The 21162-nt window shown below is 42.0% G+C and overlaps 2 protein-coding genes across 5 annotated transcripts in view; both read left to right on the top strand.

Annotated features, from left to right (window-relative positions):
• The first annotated feature begins 283 nt into the window (after positions 1–283).
• yrk (Yes-related kinase) lies at positions 284–18192 on the top strand. 2 transcript variants are annotated; one of them, XM_079652753.1, is made up of 13 exons: positions 284–807; positions 7755–7798; positions 9169–9426; positions 10313–10415; positions 10747–10845; positions 11043–11146; positions 11433–11582; positions 13064–13219; positions 13807–13986; positions 15078–15154; positions 15241–15394; positions 15579–15710; positions 16529–18192. In XM_079652753.1, the coding sequence occupies exons 3-13, from the start codon at positions 9192–9194 to the stop codon at positions 16735–16737; spliced, it is 1599 nt and encodes a 532-aa protein (XP_079508879.1). In that variant the 5' UTR covers positions 284–807; positions 7755–7798; positions 9169–9191; the 3' UTR covers positions 16738–18192. The 2 variants fall into 2 exon arrangements, with proteins under 2 accessions (XP_079508879.1, XP_079508878.1); XM_079652752.1 differs by lacking the exon at positions 13064–13219 and adding an exon at positions 12314–12478 and having other exon boundaries at positions 285–807.
• A 451-nt stretch (positions 18193–18643) lies between these two features.
• The window catches only part of ahdc1 (AT hook, DNA binding motif, containing 1), a 20823-nt gene continuing 18304 nt past the window's right edge, over positions 18644–21162 (top strand). For 2 of the 3 annotated variants that reach the window (XM_079655038.1, XM_079655039.1), the window contains exons 1-2: positions 18701–18851; positions 18964–19223. The gene's annotated coding sequence lies outside the window, so the exon portion shown is untranslated. Of the gene's footprint in view, positions 18852–18963; positions 19224–21162 lie in introns of all 3 variants that reach the window. The other variant, XM_079655040.1, reaches the window with a different exon arrangement.

The raw sequence follows: 21162 nt of genomic DNA, 5'->3' as shown, positions 1-21162 counted from the left end.
TTCTTCAAGATAGTTGGTAAAAGTGAGACAGACAATAGATATGTCCTTTTTCTTGAGTTGAGGTTCAATGTAATATCCAAAGTCATATCATTGTGAGACATGCTGGTAAAGCACACACAAGGGAATAGTCACTCTTGTACGCGGATATCACACATTTTGTTTAGTCTTCCTGTAGTTCACACTATTGAGTGCTTGTGTCGCCTCTCACCCTGCCTGTCAGTCAAACATCGAGAGAGAAAATACCCAGACTGCATCATCACCAGCTACTGCCGGTTTTCAGGGACTACATGCTACAATTAGCCTACTTCCACAATAACTTTCTGTTTTTTTAGCGTGATTTAATGCAAACTCTTTATCAGAGTAATCTAATTCAACTTCCTCTTCTTTGCGTTTTCTGCAAGGGTACCTGATAACAGTCAACATTATTGTGAAAGGTAGTTTCAGGTTTGATCTTAAACGGCAATGTCCTTATATTTTGAAGGAGAATAAGTATACATAATTGAATAGGTTGTAAATGGGCGTTTCCATAATTTCTCAAAGGAAAAATAACAGTTAAAGTTATAATTTGTATTTTAAACATCAGTAGGTCTTGTACTGTCCACTACACCTTTCCTCTGGGGTAGACTTCGTCGCGCGCTTGAAGTCCGCTCCCAAAGCCTTCCGGACGAGGCGCGCGCACACTTCTTTTTCACTTGCTCGCGGCTTTTCACCCTGCTAGACACCGGACACCACTAACTCACATCGGGACGCCACTAACTCACATCGGGACGCCAGGATTCCCCGGAATAAAGACCTTTTTTTCGTCAGGTATGTCTCCTTTAATTATAATGTCTGAAATGGTAATATATACATGTCAGTCTAACAGTCGTATAATTAGAAAACTTTTGATTTGATGTCTTAATGCTTTACCAGCAAATAGTGGGAATTCCACAAATCTTGGTACATAGTTCTGTAGTTTTCCATAATAACCTGTCAAATGGATTTTAGTTGTTTTAATTGGAACAGTTATCTTCTGTATGAGTGGAGGAAGTTGGTTCACACCTCGGTGAAAGAGACTAAATGTAACTAAGGTGGGTATAACCACAGAACTTGCATAGATTGATTATTTTCAGCAGACCACCACCCAAGGGCACTCTCTAATCTTTTTCTTTTTTAGACAGAAATCTGCTGACAATTTACAGTGTTTTTAAAAATTGTGTAACATGTAAACTGTGAGATAAAAGGAAGTTTGGGTATTTTGCTTGTGAAAAGTTAATGGAGTGCGCCAACCAGTAGGCTACTTCCACTCTTCATACTGGACGGATACCACACAGGGGGATATTTAGAAATCAAACGGCCAACATTGCAATATTGAAAGGGTGGAACTTACCCAAGTTAAGTCAATGTCAGTGCTTTTTTTTAAGTGGAATATCACTATTTAAACAAATCTAGGTAACTAGTGAGAGGCAAGGATGATCCATTATAAGGTTATACGTTTATAGAACATTGATGAATTGAAAAGGTCAAAGGGTCAAATATATATCAGGTTGTGGCTGACAGCATCTTCCAGATCAACTGGGTGGTTTTTGTTTGTAATTGTACTGAAGGCTGTCTATCTCAGACTTTGTTGAATTTGCTCTCGTGGCAGAATATTCCTTTAGTGAATACCGGAAGCCACCTTGAGGAAAAGGCAAGGCTGCTTGTTTCCTGAACATGTCCCTCTATCTGAGGTGTTTCCGTGGCATTAGAGCAGTCAGGTTGTTAGTTTCTTCTTCACCATGGCCTGCAGGGAGGTTTGTATACCCACTTCACCTTCCTCAAAGTCATCAACATCAATCTTTGTTTCACTACTGATTTCATGGCGGCTTGCGTGTGTGAAGCATTCGTCGTGGAATTTTGACTGTCGTATTGGGAAAAACGCGATTAGGCGGTCCAAGGCCGGACTTCATCACTTCCTGTTTCTTTACGAGGTCAGTTCCTGTCTTTAGCCTCAAGGCCAGGAAGGAAGGGGGCGTGGAGTTGTTTTTAGTTAGGGAGGTTAACATCGTCACACAGATTTCCCACCAAGCAGCTGAGGACAGTAATTGTGCTAGATGAGTTTTCTGATAGACAGGGTTGGATAGAGGCTGGATCTGTCATTTCAGACGGACTTTCCCATCAGCAACTGTTGCAACCTGAGGAAGGCTCTTCTTCCTTTTGCACCCATATAAGCAAGCCCAATGTTATAATGCTTAGAAAAAAAGACGCAATAACTTTATTCATTTAGGCATTCCAACAAGCCACCTCTGTATCTGGAGGATATGGTGACTTCATGTGGAAACAGGACGTCCCAATGGCTGGGACACCTTTCTTTTCCATTGCCCCCCCCCCGTCCAGTTTTTGTCCTGTTCCTTTCTTAGTGTGTGTGTGTGTGTGTGTGTATATTCTATGTGTGTTGCGTTCGGTGACAGCTTGCTTCCCATTGTCCTATCATTCCTGCTCCACTCACCCTCTGCATCCTGTGAGGCTTCCTGCTAGTGAGGCAGAGAGTAGAAAAAAGAAAGGTAAGAGAAGACATGGTGAAATAAGAAAAGTGAAGGATTGGACAAAGTCTGGCAAGAACTTGTTGTAAAAGTACCTTAAACTCAACAGATTTGAACAATCCTGTCTCTGAATTCAGAGAGAAACACACACACACACACACACACACACACACACACACACTGAATTCCCCGCTGGGAGAAGCTTATCTGCAGTCCACTGTGCAGGAAAGGGTGTGTCATTTGGATTTGGGTGTTTGCGAGTGTAACGATGGAGGGTGATGTTATTGTGATTTTTATACGAGTGCAAATATATATGCATGTTAATGATTTAGAGGTGATTTGCTTCCTTATATTGTTGTGGAGTACAACAATTGCAATTTCAAACATGTACTTGCTGCTTTTCAGATTATTCTTCGCATCATAATGGCCCTATTATATAAACACTTAAAGCAGCCATTTCACATTCTGATTTTAAGTACACTTTGCTGATAATACTTCTAAAGTGAAAACCTTTTGAACATAGGATTTTTGTGGTGGAGAGCCATTTTACTACTTTTTGAAAAAGCATTAAGGGGAGATATTCCAAATACAAAACACAGCTGTGCATATCGTTTCAGGTTGTGAGATTTCTGACTCCAACCCAATACATAAAAGGTACATTTACTTTGAAGTACTCCCAGCATTGCGATACTGTTAAAAATTCCACAGTGACAACTCAAAAAACCCTGATCTTACCAAAGACAGTTTTCTTACAGTCAACCTTTTTGAGCAAAAGGGAAGTTTGTGAATTATTTTTGAATGATATATCCAAACCAAGTAAAATCTTTTCTAACTATTTGTTCATCTAGGTGTCGTTAGATACCTAGATGAACAGGTTTCTAACGACACCTCAAAAAGTGTCAATGACATGGCAAATGTGCCTATTAATAAAGATTAAGTAAACCTGATGCTGTGAAAAGGCGTGTTGCTGCATATCACAATGTAAAACCGCGCTTCTCCCCACCAGAGGAAACTGCTTCTGTTTTCTCATGATGTATTCTGGCCCGCTGCTATTAAAGGGTTAGCAACCAGTCAGTGATGTGAAACAGTGTTTTGCAACTTCAGACAAATTGAATACTGGTATCTCTCTTAAATGAGTATGATTGAAAAGTGTTTGTTTTTGGGGTGTACATTCGGCAAGATGCAAGCATTAATGGCCGTTGTATCATTAATAAATAATGATAGTGCTATTTGTATTGTTTTCTAGTTTGAAGAGGTAGCAAATGGCTCAACAATATGTGTGCATTTCTGAGGAACAGTGATCAGTTTGTTCATTGTATTTATTTCCCTTATTTATGTATGTATGCACGGATATCGCCTGCTCTCATAACTTACATTTAAAATTACATAGGTTTGTCTTGCAAACTGTGTATAAAGGTTGTTGGTTGGTTTCAATCTGCAAAGAGGAACTCGCACTGTTCTTAAATTACTTTAGTGTCATGTCAGTATACGCACTAATTGATCATGCAACCCCAAAGTACCACACACACACACACACACACACACACACACACACACACACACACACACACACACACACACTGCTGCAACAACTTGAAGTTTGTGGCTGATTCAAAGGGAAACCCAGATCATTATCATAGACTTGTTGATGTGGAGACTCTCTTATAAACCAGTCAGTGGGTGCACAGTAGCACATGTTCCTGTCCGTGCTTGATTGGTGAAGCCTTCGTCCAGTTGGCCGTGTTCCCGGCTGTGTGTGTGACTTTATGTATAAACACTCGGGTCAACTGAACGATCAGCTGCTAGTTCAGCTTCACTCTGCAGAGAGGAAGACAAACATTTGATCAACAGGAACCCAACGGAGAACAATGACTGTACGGCCTTCAGCAAACAGTAATGTGTTTGTGTCGGTTTGTCTGTGTGCGTCTACCAGTGCAAGGAAGGGCACTTGAAATTGTAAAAGGTTCCAGATTGCTAGTTCCCCTGTTTAATTTAAAAGTAATGTTACCTTTTCCCTGGTTCATCAAAGTGACGTAAGGGTTCTTTTTGATGACTTTGTTTTAAACTGGGCCAAGAAGCTAAAAAGTCCTCAAACAACCTAGAACCAGGCAGTAAAGACATCACAACAGTATTTAAAACAGATTCATTTCCGACTTTTATTAGAAATCCTTCAATATACATCGAAGATTGAACCAGAGAAACACTATGAAAATCTACATACAGAATTTTACCAAAAGATTATGTATTCAGACCCCTTCACAGGAACCACCAAAACCTGTGTGTTTGATCATTATCAAATTCATGTTGTAATTGAATTTTGTAACTCTGTGCAGCTGATCCTTTCTGTGGTCACCAGCTTATTTTAGAGAAGCAGAAGATGAAGAGAAGGCAGAGGTCAGATGAAGATGAAAGGCACTTCTCTTTTAAAAACTCATCCAAGTGAAGGAAGTCAGCAGCAGCTTCGGTCCGGGGGGGGGGGGGGGGGGAGGGAGGAGAGAGAGAGAGAGAGGAGAGAGAGACTCACAAAAAAAGGTGTGTGTGTGTGTGTACTCTGTCCTCAGTTTCCAGGAAAAAGGGGGAGCGATCAGAAGGGTGGACAGGAAACTCTAACACAGGGCTTACTTCCTGTAGCTCTCCTGATGGCCGACCTGATAGTGAATCTGTGTGTGTGTGTGTGTGTGTGTGTGTGTGTGTGTGTGTGTGTGTGTGTGTGTGTGCATGCTTGTGTGTGCTTGTGTAACATTTTTGCATATTTTGCTTCGTCCTTTCCTTGATGTTGCCCATAACAGCCGTTGTTGGTTTTAAGACTGAGGAGTTTCAGGGGGATTTGTGGATGGGATCAACCTGTCACTGTTCACTTGGAGCTCTGCTGTTTTTTAATGAAAGTGAATTACTCTTGTTTTTTTGTCGCTCCCTGCCATAACCTTTATTGTTCTTCCTCTGTGAGACTTCCCTCACATTCCTCAGGAGGTGTGGGGGGGGGGGGGTTGCAGGCTGGAGTTTAGTCAGAGTGAAAGGTTGCCAGTTTGAATCCGAGGGCCACTCAGCTGACAGATTATAACACTAATGCAGTCAAATACAACAAGCATGCAATACATTCTATCTTTGCTGCACGTTTGAAGTTTGCAAAAGAGCACCTGGATGTTCCACAGCACTACTGGCAAAATATTCTGTGGACAGATGAAACCAAAGTTGAGTTGTTTGGAAGGAACACACAACGCTATGTGTGGAGAAAAAAAGGCACAGCACACCAACATCAAAACCTCATCCCAACTGTGAAGTATGGTGGAGGGAGCCTCATGGTTTGGGGCTGCTTTGCTGCCTCAGGGCCTGGACAGATTGCCGTCATCGACAGAAAAATGAATTCTCAAGTTTATCAAGACATTTTGCTGGAGAACTTAAGGCCATCTGTCCACCAATTGAAACTCAACAGAAGATGGGTGATGCAACAGGACAACGACCCAAAGCACAGAAGTAAATCAACAACAGAATGGCTTCAACAGAAGAAAATAGGCCTTCTGGAGTGGCCCAGTCAGAGTCCTGACCTCAACCCAATTGAGATGCTGTGGCATGACCTCAAGAGAGCGATTCACACCAGACATCCCAAGAATATTGCTGAACTGAAACAGTTTTGTAAAGAGGAATGGTCCAAAATTCCTCCTGACCGTTGTGCAGGTCTGATATGTAACTTTAGGAAACGTTTGGTTGAGGTTATTGCTGCCAAAGGAGGGTCAACCAGTTATTCAATCCAAGGGTTCACATACTTGTTCCACCCTGCACTGTGAATGTTTACATGGTGTGTTCAATAAAAACATAAAAACATATAATTGTTTGTGTGGTTTTAGCTGAAGCAGCTGTGTGTCTATTGTTGTGACTTAGATGAAGATCAGAACACATTTTATGACCAATTTATGCGGAAATGCAGTTAGTTCCAAAGGGTTCACATACCTTTTCTTGCAACTGTATATCTGCTACAGAATATTTCAAACTTTCAGAGGTGTTTATTTCAGTTATAGTCAGTTCGGAGGCTCCTTTGTGTGCTGTTGGATGGCAATAGACAGACAGAGAGATGTTTCTAACATCAGTTACAATGAATTATTAAACATTAGAAACTATAGCCTCGGAAGAAACCATAAAGTTTAATCTGCGGGTGCAATTTAAAATCATTCACAGTATTGGTGAATCTGCCAATCATTTTAATGCCTACACAAAAATGTGAAATATGATAATCACAATTTCCTTCCAGAAATCTTATCTTGTTCAACCAGCTGTCCAAAACCTAAATACCTACTATAGAATAAGAACTTTTAATATATATAATATATTTTGCTTGCATATTCTGATTCTCTCAAACAGTTAAAAAAAGAAGATCATTATGACATTCTTGACTGTGGGATTTATTGCAGGGCTGTTTCATCGACTGTGTTAAATAGACTTAAACCGCATGGTAATAAGGGAGTTTTTGGGGTCATTTATTTGCAGCTGGTCAGAGTCGGGCATGATTTCCTGTTAGTGTATGCTAGGCCTTCTGGCTCTTTCTGTAGATCCATTTTTACTGTACGAGTGGTTTTCCTTTGCTGTGAGCTAGTAATAAACAGTTGACTGGCAGTACGCATGTTTGTTTCCTGAGGAACAATGCCAAATGTTTTCGTCCTACAATTAAAACGTTTTACAGTCTTTTCTGTATGCTCTCGTTGATGCTGATTTGTCAACAAGCTCTTTCTATGCAAAGAGGTTCACCCAAAACTGGAAGTCAGGATTGCGTACATGTGTGCACATCTACAGGATGATCTTTGTGAAACACATTTCACATTTTCAGTTACTGTCACTTGCCAGTTACATCTGTCTAATGATGACATTCACAGGTCTGTTTCACCACAAACACACACGCACACGCACACACACACATGCGTGTACACACACACACACACGCACATGCACGTTCATGTACACACACAGCTGTTGACCAGAGTACCCTTCTTGAAACTGCAAAAAGGGAAGTGGCTTACCTCCACATCTCTCTTTGTCTTTGCTTATCTCGAGCTGTCTCTCTCTCATTTTTTTTGTAGCTGTCTCTGTCTCTCTCTTCACACACATCTCTTTATTCACGCTTTAACGCTCTTGAGCATTTCTCTCAGATTCTCAGCATTTCTCTCAGATTCTCAAAAACCTTCTTCTTCCCAGGTTTTCTGCCACTCATCTTCTCTCTCATTCGGCTTCTTGTCCCTCACCATTTCCCTCTTTTTTTCCCAGTGGCGATGGTGATTGACAGATGATCTGATAGAGGACAACATCAGGTGAGAAAAAAAAGTTGACTTCTCCTTCCGGCCTTACCTCCAACCTCCACTTCTTCCTCCTCCTGCTTGAGGGAAGTAGTTTGTTACTTCTCTCTTAACACTTCTCTTAAGTTAATTGACCACCTGCATGTTGTTGATGTGTGATACTTTCACTTTCTGTCAGTCTGTGTTTGAAGTCTAGACAGGAACTAGTAAAGATTATAAGTTCACAATTTTTTCATTTTTTAATATTTACATTTTCAATCCTCTCTATTTAATTTTGTTAAGAAGTGGTTGTCATGAAGTCGTTGAATCATTATTGTACTAAAGGGGAGACACCATTTTAAACATTATTTCAGCTTACTTGTAACAAGGAGTGCTGCTCAGCCTGAAGTTGTATATTCAGTTGTTATTTCTTCTGTGACTAAAGGAGATTTCCAATATGTAAACAAAAGAATATCCCATAGGAGCTAAACCTTTAGTGACCTGGCTGACGCGCTGTACCGTGTGGATAAGAAACTGTATGTTTTGTTGCCTCAATGAAGAATGAACAGGCTTGTCTTCGGTTGCAGCATAATACAATCTGTTTATTTTCTTCTCGTAGCATATGTCATAAGTCCATATCCATTCATATTCCATTAATTTAATAAATCGAACAGTACCTACAAAACACTCGCACACAGAGGTCAAAAACAATATGCTCTTCTGGGGTCAAACACAGCCAAGGATGTGATACGACACACCCTAAATACCTATACCCTAGTGATAGGACAGCGACACACGTTGGCACACACAGTAAATAACACACCATCGTCTCTGACACCTTTCATCAGGGTTACTGCGGCTTGGGATTCGACAGAAAGATGTTGTTTTGAACTGGAAATATGGGTTTTGAAAAGTGGTCAGGTTAAAGATATTATTTGGTTGCATTATGGGAAATGTAGGATCCGGTGTTTCTGGAGAGTAACTCATGCGTAGTATTATTTTACACGGGTTAATTTGTTTTTATTCTAAATAAACCTTAGGGTGTTATCTCTGAAAACAGGACATATTGTTACTTAAGATTATTATATTAAGGTAAAATAAGATAAGAGAAACTACATTCATATCTATTGGCAAAACAAATATGGTACATGGTACAAAAATATAGTGCAATAATAGAAACATATATATATATATATATATATATATATATATATATAAAAACAAATTTCAAGTGCAATAAACAACAGTAAAATCAGTTGAATGCTCCCTGTAGATGTATATTTATAAAGAATTTGCTACAACAAACAGCCTACAGCACCAGGCAGCAATGAATACAATAATACATTCACATTTACACAGAGAGAAATAGTTGTGGAGTGTTTGTTTAACTCTACTTGTTTTCACAGACGCTGTCTCCGTGCTGGTTATTATGGGGTGTGCCTGTTGCAAGCAGAAAAAGGCGGCCAAAGCAGTAGCATCAGCGGCAGGAGTGGATGCTACAGATCTGTCTCCTAGCAACGCAGATGGAGGCTTGTCCGCGGCCTTGACTCAGGGCCGTTACTGTCCCGACCCGACGCAGACCATCCCCGACTTCAACAAGGGCTTCTCCTCCAGCGCCATCTTCCCCAGCACCGCCGCACACCTGCGGCCTGGAGGCGTCACAAGTAGGGCGGTCTAACGGTTTTATCGTGTTAGCTAGAACCAGGAAGGTGAAAATAACTATATTACCAAGTACAGGGTGCCATACATGTATAGTAGAGCAACCAAGTGCTTCTTCAGTTACAGATATTCAACTTGGTACATGTGCTGCCAGCTCTACCAACTGACCTATACGGCAGCCCATTAAAAACGTTCAATCTATTAAAAACAAGAGAAACCGTGATCACATCATCGTCATTAGAGGGTTGTTCTCTTCTGTCTTTAAAGCAACGTCTTTAATCAATGCTCACAAGCCAATATGTACATCGAGAGACTTATTGGAGCTTTAATTGTTTCTCCTGTTTATACTGGCCCTGAGTCTGGCCACATATTTATCCAAGAAACAAAAACCCATAGTGCTTGTTTGTGGAAAAATGCATTTTAAAATTCAGTCAGCTGATATGAAGCTTCTATCAAGTTACAATCTTTTTTTATTTACTGAGATGCGGCAAAATCCGATCATCATTTTGTTCAGCCTCTTTTAATGTTGACTGAGTGACATTCCTCCGTCAGGCAGTTAGCCCAAAAAATGCATCTAGAGTTACACTTCAAAAGAGTACAATATATTTAAAAAATACGACGTTTTAACAAAGCAAAACATTTTTGACAGATGGATGAGTGGGTATTGTGATATTGAAAGTAATCTTGAATAAATGAAACATATATGTATGTATGTATTCTATGAAGGTATTTCTTCACAGTAAGTGTTGACGAGAGGAAATGTTAATAAGTATCTTAAGGAACCTTCAGCTTATCACTTTAAACATTAAAACCCTAAATGATAGATAGGTACGAAATGTGTGTATAACAGGAAACTCTTCTCTTGTTGTGGGTTTGTTTGTATGTTTGCAGGTTGTGGAGTCACACTCTTTATAGCTCTGTATGACTATGACGCTCGCACTGAAGACGACCTCACTTTTCAGAAAGGAGAGAAATTCCAGATTATCAACAACACGTAAGTAAAAACAAACTACCATTTGTTAACAGATGTTGGGGAAAACTCTGACAGGATTGTAATGACACATTGCAAATAAAAACAAGACAAAAGGAATTGGTTGCCAACAAATAAAGGCTAACTTTAGGTGTAAAATAAGGTCAATTATAACTTTCTAAAGGTATGAACATTCTGTTCAATATCCCCTATTAATTCATGCTTTAGTTTAGAATAGTATGTCATCAGCAATCTCCAGTCTTTCTGAAATATACACAGAATTAATCAACTGAAAAAGAAGTTTGCAGGATTTTGTCCTCATATTTTCTTTCTTGTGTTTCGGGTATTATTTCAGAGAGGGCGACTGGTGGGAGGCTCGCTCTTTGGACACAGGCCACTCAGGTTACATCCCCTCCAACTACGTAGCTCCTGTCGACTCTATACAGGCAGAAGAGTGAGTATACACACACGTGCACGCGCACACGCACGTGTACAAACACACACACTAGTGAAAGCTACATCTGCTGCAATATAAGTAACAACACTTTAAGTTGGAAGATTGTCTCTTTGATTGACAAGTAGTGTGAGGTCAGAGGTTAAAGGATGTGAGCTGTTGCGATGCTGACCTGTGTTTTGTTGTCATGGTCACAGGTGGTATTTTGGGAAGATGGGTAGGAAGGATGCGGAGAGACAGCTGCTGGGCCAGGGAAACCAGAGGGGGACTTTCCTCATACGAGAGAGCGAGACCACTAAGGGTAAAGAGCACACACACACACACACACAGACACACACACAGACACACACAGACACACACAGACACACACAGACACACACAGACACACACACACACACACACACACACACACACACACACACACACACACACACACACACACACACACACACACACACACACACACACACACACAGAGAATATATGATAGCTTTCAATTTTTCTCTCTTTCTATTCTTCACCTCTCCCCCACTTTATGCTTCTTTGTCCGCCTTCATTAATCACGCTCTACCCCTCTCTCTCTACAGGTGCTTACTCTCTGTCTATCCGTGACTGGGACGACAACAAGGGAGACCACGTCAAGCATTATAAGATCCGTAAACTAGACAATGGAGGATACTACATCACCACCAGATCACAGTTTGACACGGTGCAGGAGCTTGTCGTACATTACACAGGTAACGCACACAAACACATGAAGCCAGATAACACAAATTGTTTCTTATCTCAAGTGTGTGTGTCGCCAGTTTATGATGCACGTCCATCCTGGCTAGTACTGTCATACTATAATTACCAGTGGTTGAAAGTAAATACTTTTACTGTACCTACAATTTTGAAGTACTTTTCAGTTTAACTGTTCAAATGTGTACTTTCAGATACAAACGATTTTGAACACATGACTTTTACGTGTATTTAACTTCCATGTACTTTATACAGCAAATGGTTTTAATACTTCTTCCACCACTGTGACCGTTAGCCACTTGTTATGCTTGATTCAGTTGTTGTAACAGGCAGTGTTCACACCCTCCACTTCCTCTGCTCTCTGTCTGTGTACATCTGCCCCCTAGTGGCTTTTGTCAATGAAGCAAAAACCCTGCAGTTTCTGACTTAACATTACAAAAGGATCAGAGCAAACAGAGAGATTTGGCCACATATCATTTACCTTTTTAAATAGATTTACTGCACTGTCGCTCGTTTCCGTCTTTTATGTGTCTGTACTTGCTGCTCACAATGTTTATGTTTTAGTGTTTCTTGTTCACTTTTGTATGATTTACTTGTCAGTTGCATAAGCGGATAAGCAATCTATCTTGTTCTTTTTTTTTACTCTGCATTTGCTGCTTTCTTCCTTGTTTTGTTTCCTTCTTGCTTTACTTTCTGCCTGCTTGTTTGTCTCTCCTCTCTCTCTCAGAGAGAGCGGCAGGCCTGTGCTGCCGTCTGATTGCCAACTGTAAGCGGGGCATGCCTAAGCTGGCCGATTTATCAGTGAAGACCAAGGATATGTGGGAGATTCCCCGTGAATCCCTCCAGCTGATTAAGAAACTGGGCAACGGCCAGTTTGGAGAAGTCTGGATGGGTATGAATGGTGGGACTGTATTGCAGTGGGGGAGGGCGACAGCAGGCGCACACCTGGATAAAATAAAGCATTAGAAGAACAACAGGTTCATATAACGCATTTAAGTCTTAGTTGTGTTCAGTCGACAAGAACATTGGTAAACACTTCTGGAGTAAAGACATCCACAGTAAAGCCCTGTTTATCTGTGTGTGTCGTTCAGTCTGCCTCAAATACACTCAACACACACACACAGTTGAAATATATTTAAAGGTGATGTATTGAATGGAACCTGCCACAATGAAAACCCTAATAATTCTCTGTGTGTGATAGAAATTGCACAGAAGCAAGTTAAAAAAGGGAAGTTAATACATAAAAAACATATTTATTCTACATCCAGGTGTGCAGAGTTGTTCCCCCTCCTCCCCTGTTGTTGCATGTGCATGTTTCATCATCTCACCTTACCTCTTTGTCACCCCCCCACCCATCTTTCTTCTATTCCCCCCCATCAATACACCCTTTTTCTCCCATTCTTCACACCCCACTTACACTCTTTCCTTTCCCTACACCTTCACCCTCCTTTGCTCCTACCTCCTCCCCTCATAACAGGCTCTAATGATGGGCTGTGTTATTACCTTACCATGCCCTGTAAAAACTCCACCCCTCTCACCATGGGACTCGGGCGGGACGCCTGGGAGGTGACCAGGGATACGCTGTCCATGCAAAGGAAGTTGGGTCAAGGTTGCTTCGGCGACGTTTGGATGGGTGAGGCTTACACCGCCAACCTCTGACGCCCCGTACAGGCGAGAGGGAGACATGTCTGTCCAGCGCTGTCCGTCTCTGTCCTGTAGCTAAGATTGTCAGTAATGCTTCACGTCATTTGTGTCAGTGTATGTAGGTAAAGTTGAATGTTTATCCCTATTGCTTGGTATTCCCACGTGATGTATTTCCAATTTTTGTTAGAATTGTCAAACAGTTTCACAAGCAAAATTCAGATGTGTTCACATTTCTGAATTTCTCCTCAAAGCCAGCCAAGCTATGTGCCTGTCCGTGTGCCTCAGGTACTGCTGGTGTTGATGTAAGATTAGAAAACCTCCATCCCTACTTACAGCTCTCTGTCTCATGTCATGCATGATCTTAGCACTCATTTGCATGCAGTAGCAGTATAACCCTGTTTGTGTTATTGCCTGCATATTGTGTTTTTGTATATGTCCTAGTATATGTATAGTGCACATATGTACTGTATATACAGCCATCACATTGTAATTATGCCAGAAAATGGATGTGCATGCCTGCGCAGCATGTCCTTGTGTGTCCATGTGTGTATTAACATATCATTGTCTGTATGCCAGGCATGTGGAACGGCACCACCAAGGTAGCGGTGAAGACTCTGAAGCCGGGGACCATGTCCCCCGAGGCCTTCCTGGAAGAGGCTCAGATCATGAAGAGACTCCGCCACGACAAGCTGGTGCAGCTCTACGCCGTGGTGTCAGAGGAGCCCATCTACATTATCACTGAGTTCATGAGCCAAGGTACCAGGCTGAGTAGACTGTCATGCCTACCAATGTAGATACAGTGTGAATAACTGCTCTATGTTTGAAACCTCGCTGACTCTAAGAAATCAGTTCTTCAGAAATCAGCAGCGTTTTTTTTCCTTTAAGAGGAATATTTGAAAAAATGATGTAATAATTAATGTACAAAAGATGGATGAAGATGAATATAATAAATATACAGGATAATAGAAATAGATAACATTATATCAGTTATGATATAATTACTTAAATAATAATAATGCAACACCCTGTGCTGCAATGGACACCTCAAAGAATCAGCATCTGTTCAAAATTTCAACCATTCATAGAACAACAAATTGTTTTTATATTTGTGGACTAGCATCAGACAAGACATCAAACTGAAATGTTCAATAGTCAAGTCTTTTATCCTACATTCAAAACATTTGGTGGAAGGGAGGTACGCTTCAGGCTCACTTCCAAATATCATACTTTTACTTTTAGTTTGTATTACAGCTGCCATTAGAAAGTATGAACTGCTCCATGCTCTATGCATATAACTGGGACATCATTCTTGGTCCTTGAACCTTATGGCTAGCAGGACATTTGAAGTAAAAATGTGATTTGGAACACACTTGTTTATATGCTGGTGGTTTAGTCGGTGTGATATACTTTATACTGCACAGAGGATGATGGGGTAAAATAGCCAGAAAGCCTGGCTTGTAAAATGCAGCAGTAGGACATCCTGGTATTTCTGCCATACTGTACTTGGCTTATGTATTGGGATATGCCATATATTTTGTTGGCATACTAAAGATTATATTGGTATTGGTACTGGAACGCACCCTGGACAATATCCAAATATCAAGGGATTCCCTTTGACCTGTGTGAAGGTAACCTGGGGCAGGTAAAACATAAGTTCAGCCTTCACACAAATATTTAGGTTTAAAAAGTCTGGATGTTCATGCAGGACAAACACAGATATTTACTAAATAGTGTCACAATGAATTTTCAAAAAAATATCTTAATATGAATCGGACTATAATACTCATATCTGAGTTACAGGAGGCGTAAGGACTTCCAGTCATTATGTAACAATCTTTGTTTTTCAGGAAGTTTGTTGGACTTCTTGAAAGACGGAGAGGGTCACAGTCTGAAGCTGCCTCAGCTGGTGGACATGGCTGCACAGGTGAGTTCAACACAGACACACAAAGACAGACTTAAGGACATGTTGTCACTATCTCAATTATCTCTTTTCTCTCTCTGTGTGTGTAGATTGCAGCTGGGATGGCGTACATCGAGAGGATGAACTACATCCATCGTGACCTGCGAGCGGCCAACATCCTCGTTGGAGAAAATCTGGTGTGTAAGATCGCTGACTTCGGCCTGGCTAGGCTCATCGAGGACAACGAGTACACGGCCAGACAAGGTAACTACGTGAGATATTAAGTGTGTGAGTGTGAGAGACAGACAAAGGATGAGAGCCACGCTTGCTCGGTGATGATGAGTGCGATGATTAAGAGTGTCTGCCTCTCCCTCCGTGCCTATATTTTTATATATAACCTATCCTAATTATATGATTATGCATCTTCACTGTGTTGCCATGGTTTCAGGGGCGAAGTTCCCCATCAAGTGGACGGCTCCTGAGGCGGCGTTGTATGGACGCTTCACCATCAAGTCAGATGTCTGGAGCTTTGGCATCCTGCTGACTGAACTCGTCACAAAGGGACGTGTGCCCTACCCAGGTACTGCTGTTTCTTAAACTCATGTAGCCTTGAAGAAACACAATCAATGTGCTGTGTGAGACTTATCTATATAGTTTACATTTTTTTAAGTAACAACTTTGGCAGTAAACATTCTGTTGCTGCTATAATTTTTCACTTAGTAAATGGGACAAGAACCCCTTTTTTCTCACATAAACATCCTGGACAGGTGATTAAGGTTAAAGAGTGTTTAAAGGTTCACTCACATTTTCAACCAATACAAACTGCACGACAGCTCTTGTTGAGTGCTTCAAATGTACTATAAAAGTAAATGGTAAGGAGGAGGAGACCTTTTCTTAATCACTTGCAACCCTGCCTTGAAAGAAAGCACACGGGTCATCCTTTTCCCTCACCCAAATGTGACATTAAATAGATGAATACAATCTTAAAAGATAACACTTTTGATCTGGATCATTGCCAGTTTGTTGCCGTTTATATAGTTTAATAAATCCACAAAGTGTTGCAGTAAATAAATTGCAAATAAAGTTTTTCCAGTTTTTTTTTTAAATGATCATCCAAGATCCTAGGTTTGTTTTCTTTTTTAATGTAACCACCTGTAGATGCGTCCTAGTTAATTCAAAGGTTAAAAATGCAGTATGTCATCCTTGAAATGTTTCGTGAGTTACCATGAACAACACCATTACTATTTTGATATGTTTTACCTCCCTCCTTATCCGATGTATCCAATATGTGCTCATTATTGTGTTTTATGATTTGTTTTTAATCCAATCCTCCTTCTCTGAAACCTTTTTCCCTATCCTCTGTCCAAACCCCCCCCCCCCCCCCCTCCATCCTTTTAGGCATGAACAACCGTGAGGTGTTGGAGCAGGTGGAGCGGGGCTACAGGATGCCCTGCGCCCCGGGCAGCCCCGCCTCGCTCCATGAACTGATGGTGCAGTGCTGGAGGCGTGAGGCCGACGAGAGGCACACCTTCGAGTACCTGCAGTCCTTCCTGGAGGATTACTTCACGGCCACAGAGCCGCAGTACCAGCCCGGAGACAACCTGTGACCGCACAACGCGCAGGACAGATGTGGAGCAATAAATGGACAAACAGAGAGACAGACAGATGTGGATGTATTACATGCAGATACACTGATATGCCTTTGTTATATTTGTTCCACACTTATTGTACATGCACACATATTAAGATACATATCATTGCCTTGTTCTATTGTTTTAAAGACAGTTTCCTCCTTTTTGATTATTGATCACTGCAGCTTGAGGAACTATCAGCCAACCACATTGAAGCGCCAGAGCTCTGCTGATCAGGCCTCACAGTAATGTTGCTTTACTCTGTAACCATGACAACAAGGAACAGAAAGAAGAAGTAGCTGGTTGAGGGGGGGGGGAAGTCGAGTTGGTACATGATGTGTTCAGCTGCCATATATGTGCATTGTGCAGATCCTTCTGATTCCTCTGAAGAAACGTGTAGCAGGGCAACTGTTTGATAAATATATGGATCCATAAAAGGTAAAAGCTGCAACAGGTTTCAGAAAACAGGAAGTGAACCCTGTGACGTGGGACGTACAGCGGCAAAAGATTAGTTAACTAGTCGATTTGCGCATCAAAAAATAAGTAATTGCCAACCATTTTGCCAATCAAAAAAATCGTTATTTTAGAAAGTGCTGTTTTCAGTATCTAAAATATGGAGATGTTCTGCTTTTCTCAGTTTTATTTCATGTTAAAATGAATATGTTTGGGTTTGGGAAAAACAGTCTACCACTCAGCCTGTCTCACACTCAGCCTGTCTCACACTCAGCCTGTCTCACACTCAGCCTGTCTCACACTGTCTCACATTCAGCCTGTCTCACATTCAGCCTGTCTCACACTCAGCATGACATTTAAATACTTCACCTTGGACAGAGACAAATGGGTTGGATATTTTTTACTATTGTGACATTATAATAATGAACAGATAAATCGAAAACGAAAGTCTTTAATTGCCGCATTACTGTAAGGTATTTTATGTACACAGACATTTGAGGTTAAATAAAATTCCTCCTCAAACCGTAATCTGACTAATAAATAAAAAAGCTTTTGTCATGTCAATCTCCTGAAAGAGGGAACTGGTTTGCAACTGTGCCTTAAAGTGGTCAAAATATGGATCTGCGTTACCTTCAATACTATGTTAGTAAAGTCTGAGAGGAGAGGTGGGAAGGACTGCTTTTAGTTTTTCTGATCATTTCTATTACAATTTTGTTAGAACTGTCTCTTTTGCTGTTTTAATTTAACGCAGATAGGTCTGTGCATCACAAAGACTTTTATATCTAGTTACCATGTAGTTTTCATCCATTGGGAAGGCAGAATGCAATGTTACACATAAAGGGAATGATCAATGTCCGTGGACCCTGGACAGACAGGGTTTCAAATATGTTATTTGACAAGAGTGTAACCTTTATGTGATTTTATGAGATGCCCCTGTCATGTTATTGTAATAAAGATCAAATATCTTTACTGGGTTAATTAATGTCTCTTTTTCTGTGTGTTTTTGGACATTTGCGTTTTCTGGTTTGATGCTTCCTCCTTAGATTATGTCAAAGAAAGATGCCATCACATTGCAATTTACAAAGAGGAATAACACTTTCCTTTGGTCTGCATTTACATTTGTAGGCCTTTGATCCTTTTTTAGTATTTTCATGAAGTAACATTTGAAAGCTTGTGTGAGGATTTATTCTTCAGTTTTTTGCTTTAAGGAAACAACAATATGTACAAAAGGTAAATACATTTGTTGTCCCTTGAGGCAATTTAGTATAGACCACGCGTAAATTATTTTTTTACTTTAGGTTTTATAATAAAATATAATTATCATTAGTCTCTATTCCATCCCTTTCAGTGGCAGTTCCTCCCACTGTTGTCTGTGTATCTCTTCCTCATAACGCCTGCTGTCTTTCAGTTGCAAGTAAACTACTGTTCCCACAATTCCACAAGTGTGAAGTGAGGCCAGCTACGGGTGCCCGGATGGCTTTGACAGTCAGGCACGTTGGAGAGGCACAGCGGAGACTGGGGCGCACGAGAGACGGAGAGCTGGAATTGCAGAGGTAGAGACGCACACCGTGTTCGCCTCCCGCATACCGTGGAGTTCCGTGCCTGTCACCAAAACCGAAGCACAGGGCTCGAACGCGGTAATGTCTGCACTTTATTTGCGGACAAGACTGTGAAGCAACCTCCCAGCTCTCCATTATTTAATATTTTTCCCTCCTTTTGTGTTTTGCTTTCCCATCTTTGTGGGTGCAGAGATTGTTGTGAGCGAGAGGAGCGGTTTTTCCATTGAGCCATTCGAGACGGTGGCGCGAGACAGCAGGACGAGACGTTTACATTGGTTTGGGAGGAGGGCTGTCTGGGGAGACCAGATGAAGGGGACATGCTGACGGCTGCAGTGGCTCCGTGACCCGGGAGAGGACCGGAGCAGCGTCACCAACCACTGCGCGAGCCAGCGTTGACACCGCAACAGCTCGAGCATCCAGCGCGAGCCCCCAGACTCTCTCTCTCCCTTGGTGAGTGCGCGTGCAGCATCTTGTGTACACAACATAAAAAAATAGCCTAGTGTCCGCTCAGCCAGTTGTGCTGCGCACCTCTGGCTACGTTTCCTTTTTGAGTTTTTACATTAACCACGTCGCTGCCAACGACGGACTGAGCTCTGCATTCGTGCAGCTGGGTCATCTTTACTGTGGGCATGCAGCGTGTGTGGTGGGGTTTTAAATGATGATCTTGAAAACACAAATATAATGTCTTTAAATGTTCGCGTAATGAAGTATCCCGCCTGTAATTTCTATGTGAGTTTTGGCAATATCCTAAGCACTTATTAGCCTCATTATAGCAGCATTGATACAGTAAAGGCAGAGCAACAGTATATAGTACCTCAGGTACTGTCACACATACACACACCCATTCACACACACACTCACACACACACACACACACACACACACACACACACACACACACACACACACACACACACACACACACACACACACACACACACACACACACACACACACACACACACACACACACACTCTCGAGTTGTTTATTTGCTGTCTCAATATCTCTGTGGGGGACTTTTCATAGATTTAATTTACATGCCAGTGACATATACCAGAGGTTTGACTGGGAGCCCAGCTCCTGGTGATGGACAGGTGTTTGCTTTTAGTATAAACAGGAGACACCAAGAGTCCCGGTGAGCATCCGTCCAGCCGCAGGGTTTCCATCCCGGCGGCAGCCCGCCTGAGCTGAGTTGTCAGGGCAGTTACAGGCAGGACACAGCAGCAGCACATCCTGCAGTGGCAACAGGGCTTGAGAGACAAGGCGTACTCATGGTGGTGATTATCAGCTCTTGTCTGTGAGGGGGGTGGGGGGGACAAAGGGATAAAGAGTGCATGAGAAACTGAAGGAGAGCAGAGGGAGAGAGAAGTCAATGTCGATGTCTGGGCAGTGACAGTTCGTTATTTAAGGGGCCCCTCAGAGACGTGCACAGGCTGCCCTAGTGCAGGTGCCGTTAGTATGCAGAGTGATGCTCTCCCTGTCTGTCTGTCCGTCTGTCTGTCTACCACTCAGCCTGCCTCACACTCAGCCTGTCTCACACTCAGACTGTCTCACACTCAGCCTGTCTCACTCTCTGAGTGGCTCAGCTGAAGACTGAGTTTCTTTTTTGGCAGGTCCACTTGGACATAATGAATAATTTCAGCCTTCTGAATGCTGGAATGAAAAGCGAATGGCCTTACCTTGGCATGCAATCACTGTCTGTCAGTCTTGTCGTGTGTGTGTGTGTGTGTGTGTGTGTGTGTGTGTGTGTGTGTGTGTGTGTGTGTGTGTGTGTGTGTGTGTGTGTGTGTGTGTGTGTGTGTGTGTGTGTGTGTGTGTGTGTGTGTGTGTGTGTGTGTGTGTGTGTGTGTGTGTGTGTGTGTGTGTGTGTGAGACAGACAGAGGGAATGTGAACATATAACAGCTTAGGCCTATTGTGCTTCCTACCTGTGTGAGCTGGGCTAGTTGTCATAGCAACGGCCTTGTAACTCCGTTGATGTTCCTCCTGTCCTCATTGGCAGGGTCAGCGCACCTAACACACCACATCTCGTCTCAAAGCTGTGTGTGTGTGTGTGTTAGCATGCATGTACCTCTCAATGTGTATGTGTGCTGTGGAAGTACCTTTTGTTTGCGCCTTGCTGCAGTTCGTAGGCGTGTGGGTTGATGACAGTGACAAGCCTGTGTGTGTGTGTGTGTGTGTGTGTGTGTGTGTGTGTGTGTGTGTGTGTGTGTGTGTGTGTGTGTGTGTGTGTGTGTGTGTGTGTGTGTGTGTGTGTGTGTGTGTGTGTGTGTGTGTGTGTGTGTGTGTGTGTGTGTGTGTGTGTGTGTGTGTGTGTGTGTGTGTGTTGCAGTGTCACAAAGATACACCCTGCAGATATGACAGCCTAACGCTCAACCAATCACCTATTT

This window comes from Notothenia rossii (genome assembly GCF_949606895.1).
Source record: "Notothenia rossii genome assembly, chromosome: 10".
Taxonomy (NCBI): domain Eukaryota; kingdom Metazoa; phylum Chordata; class Actinopteri; order Perciformes; family Nototheniidae; genus Notothenia; species Notothenia rossii.
This window is presented reverse-complemented; position numbering and strand designations above follow the sequence as displayed.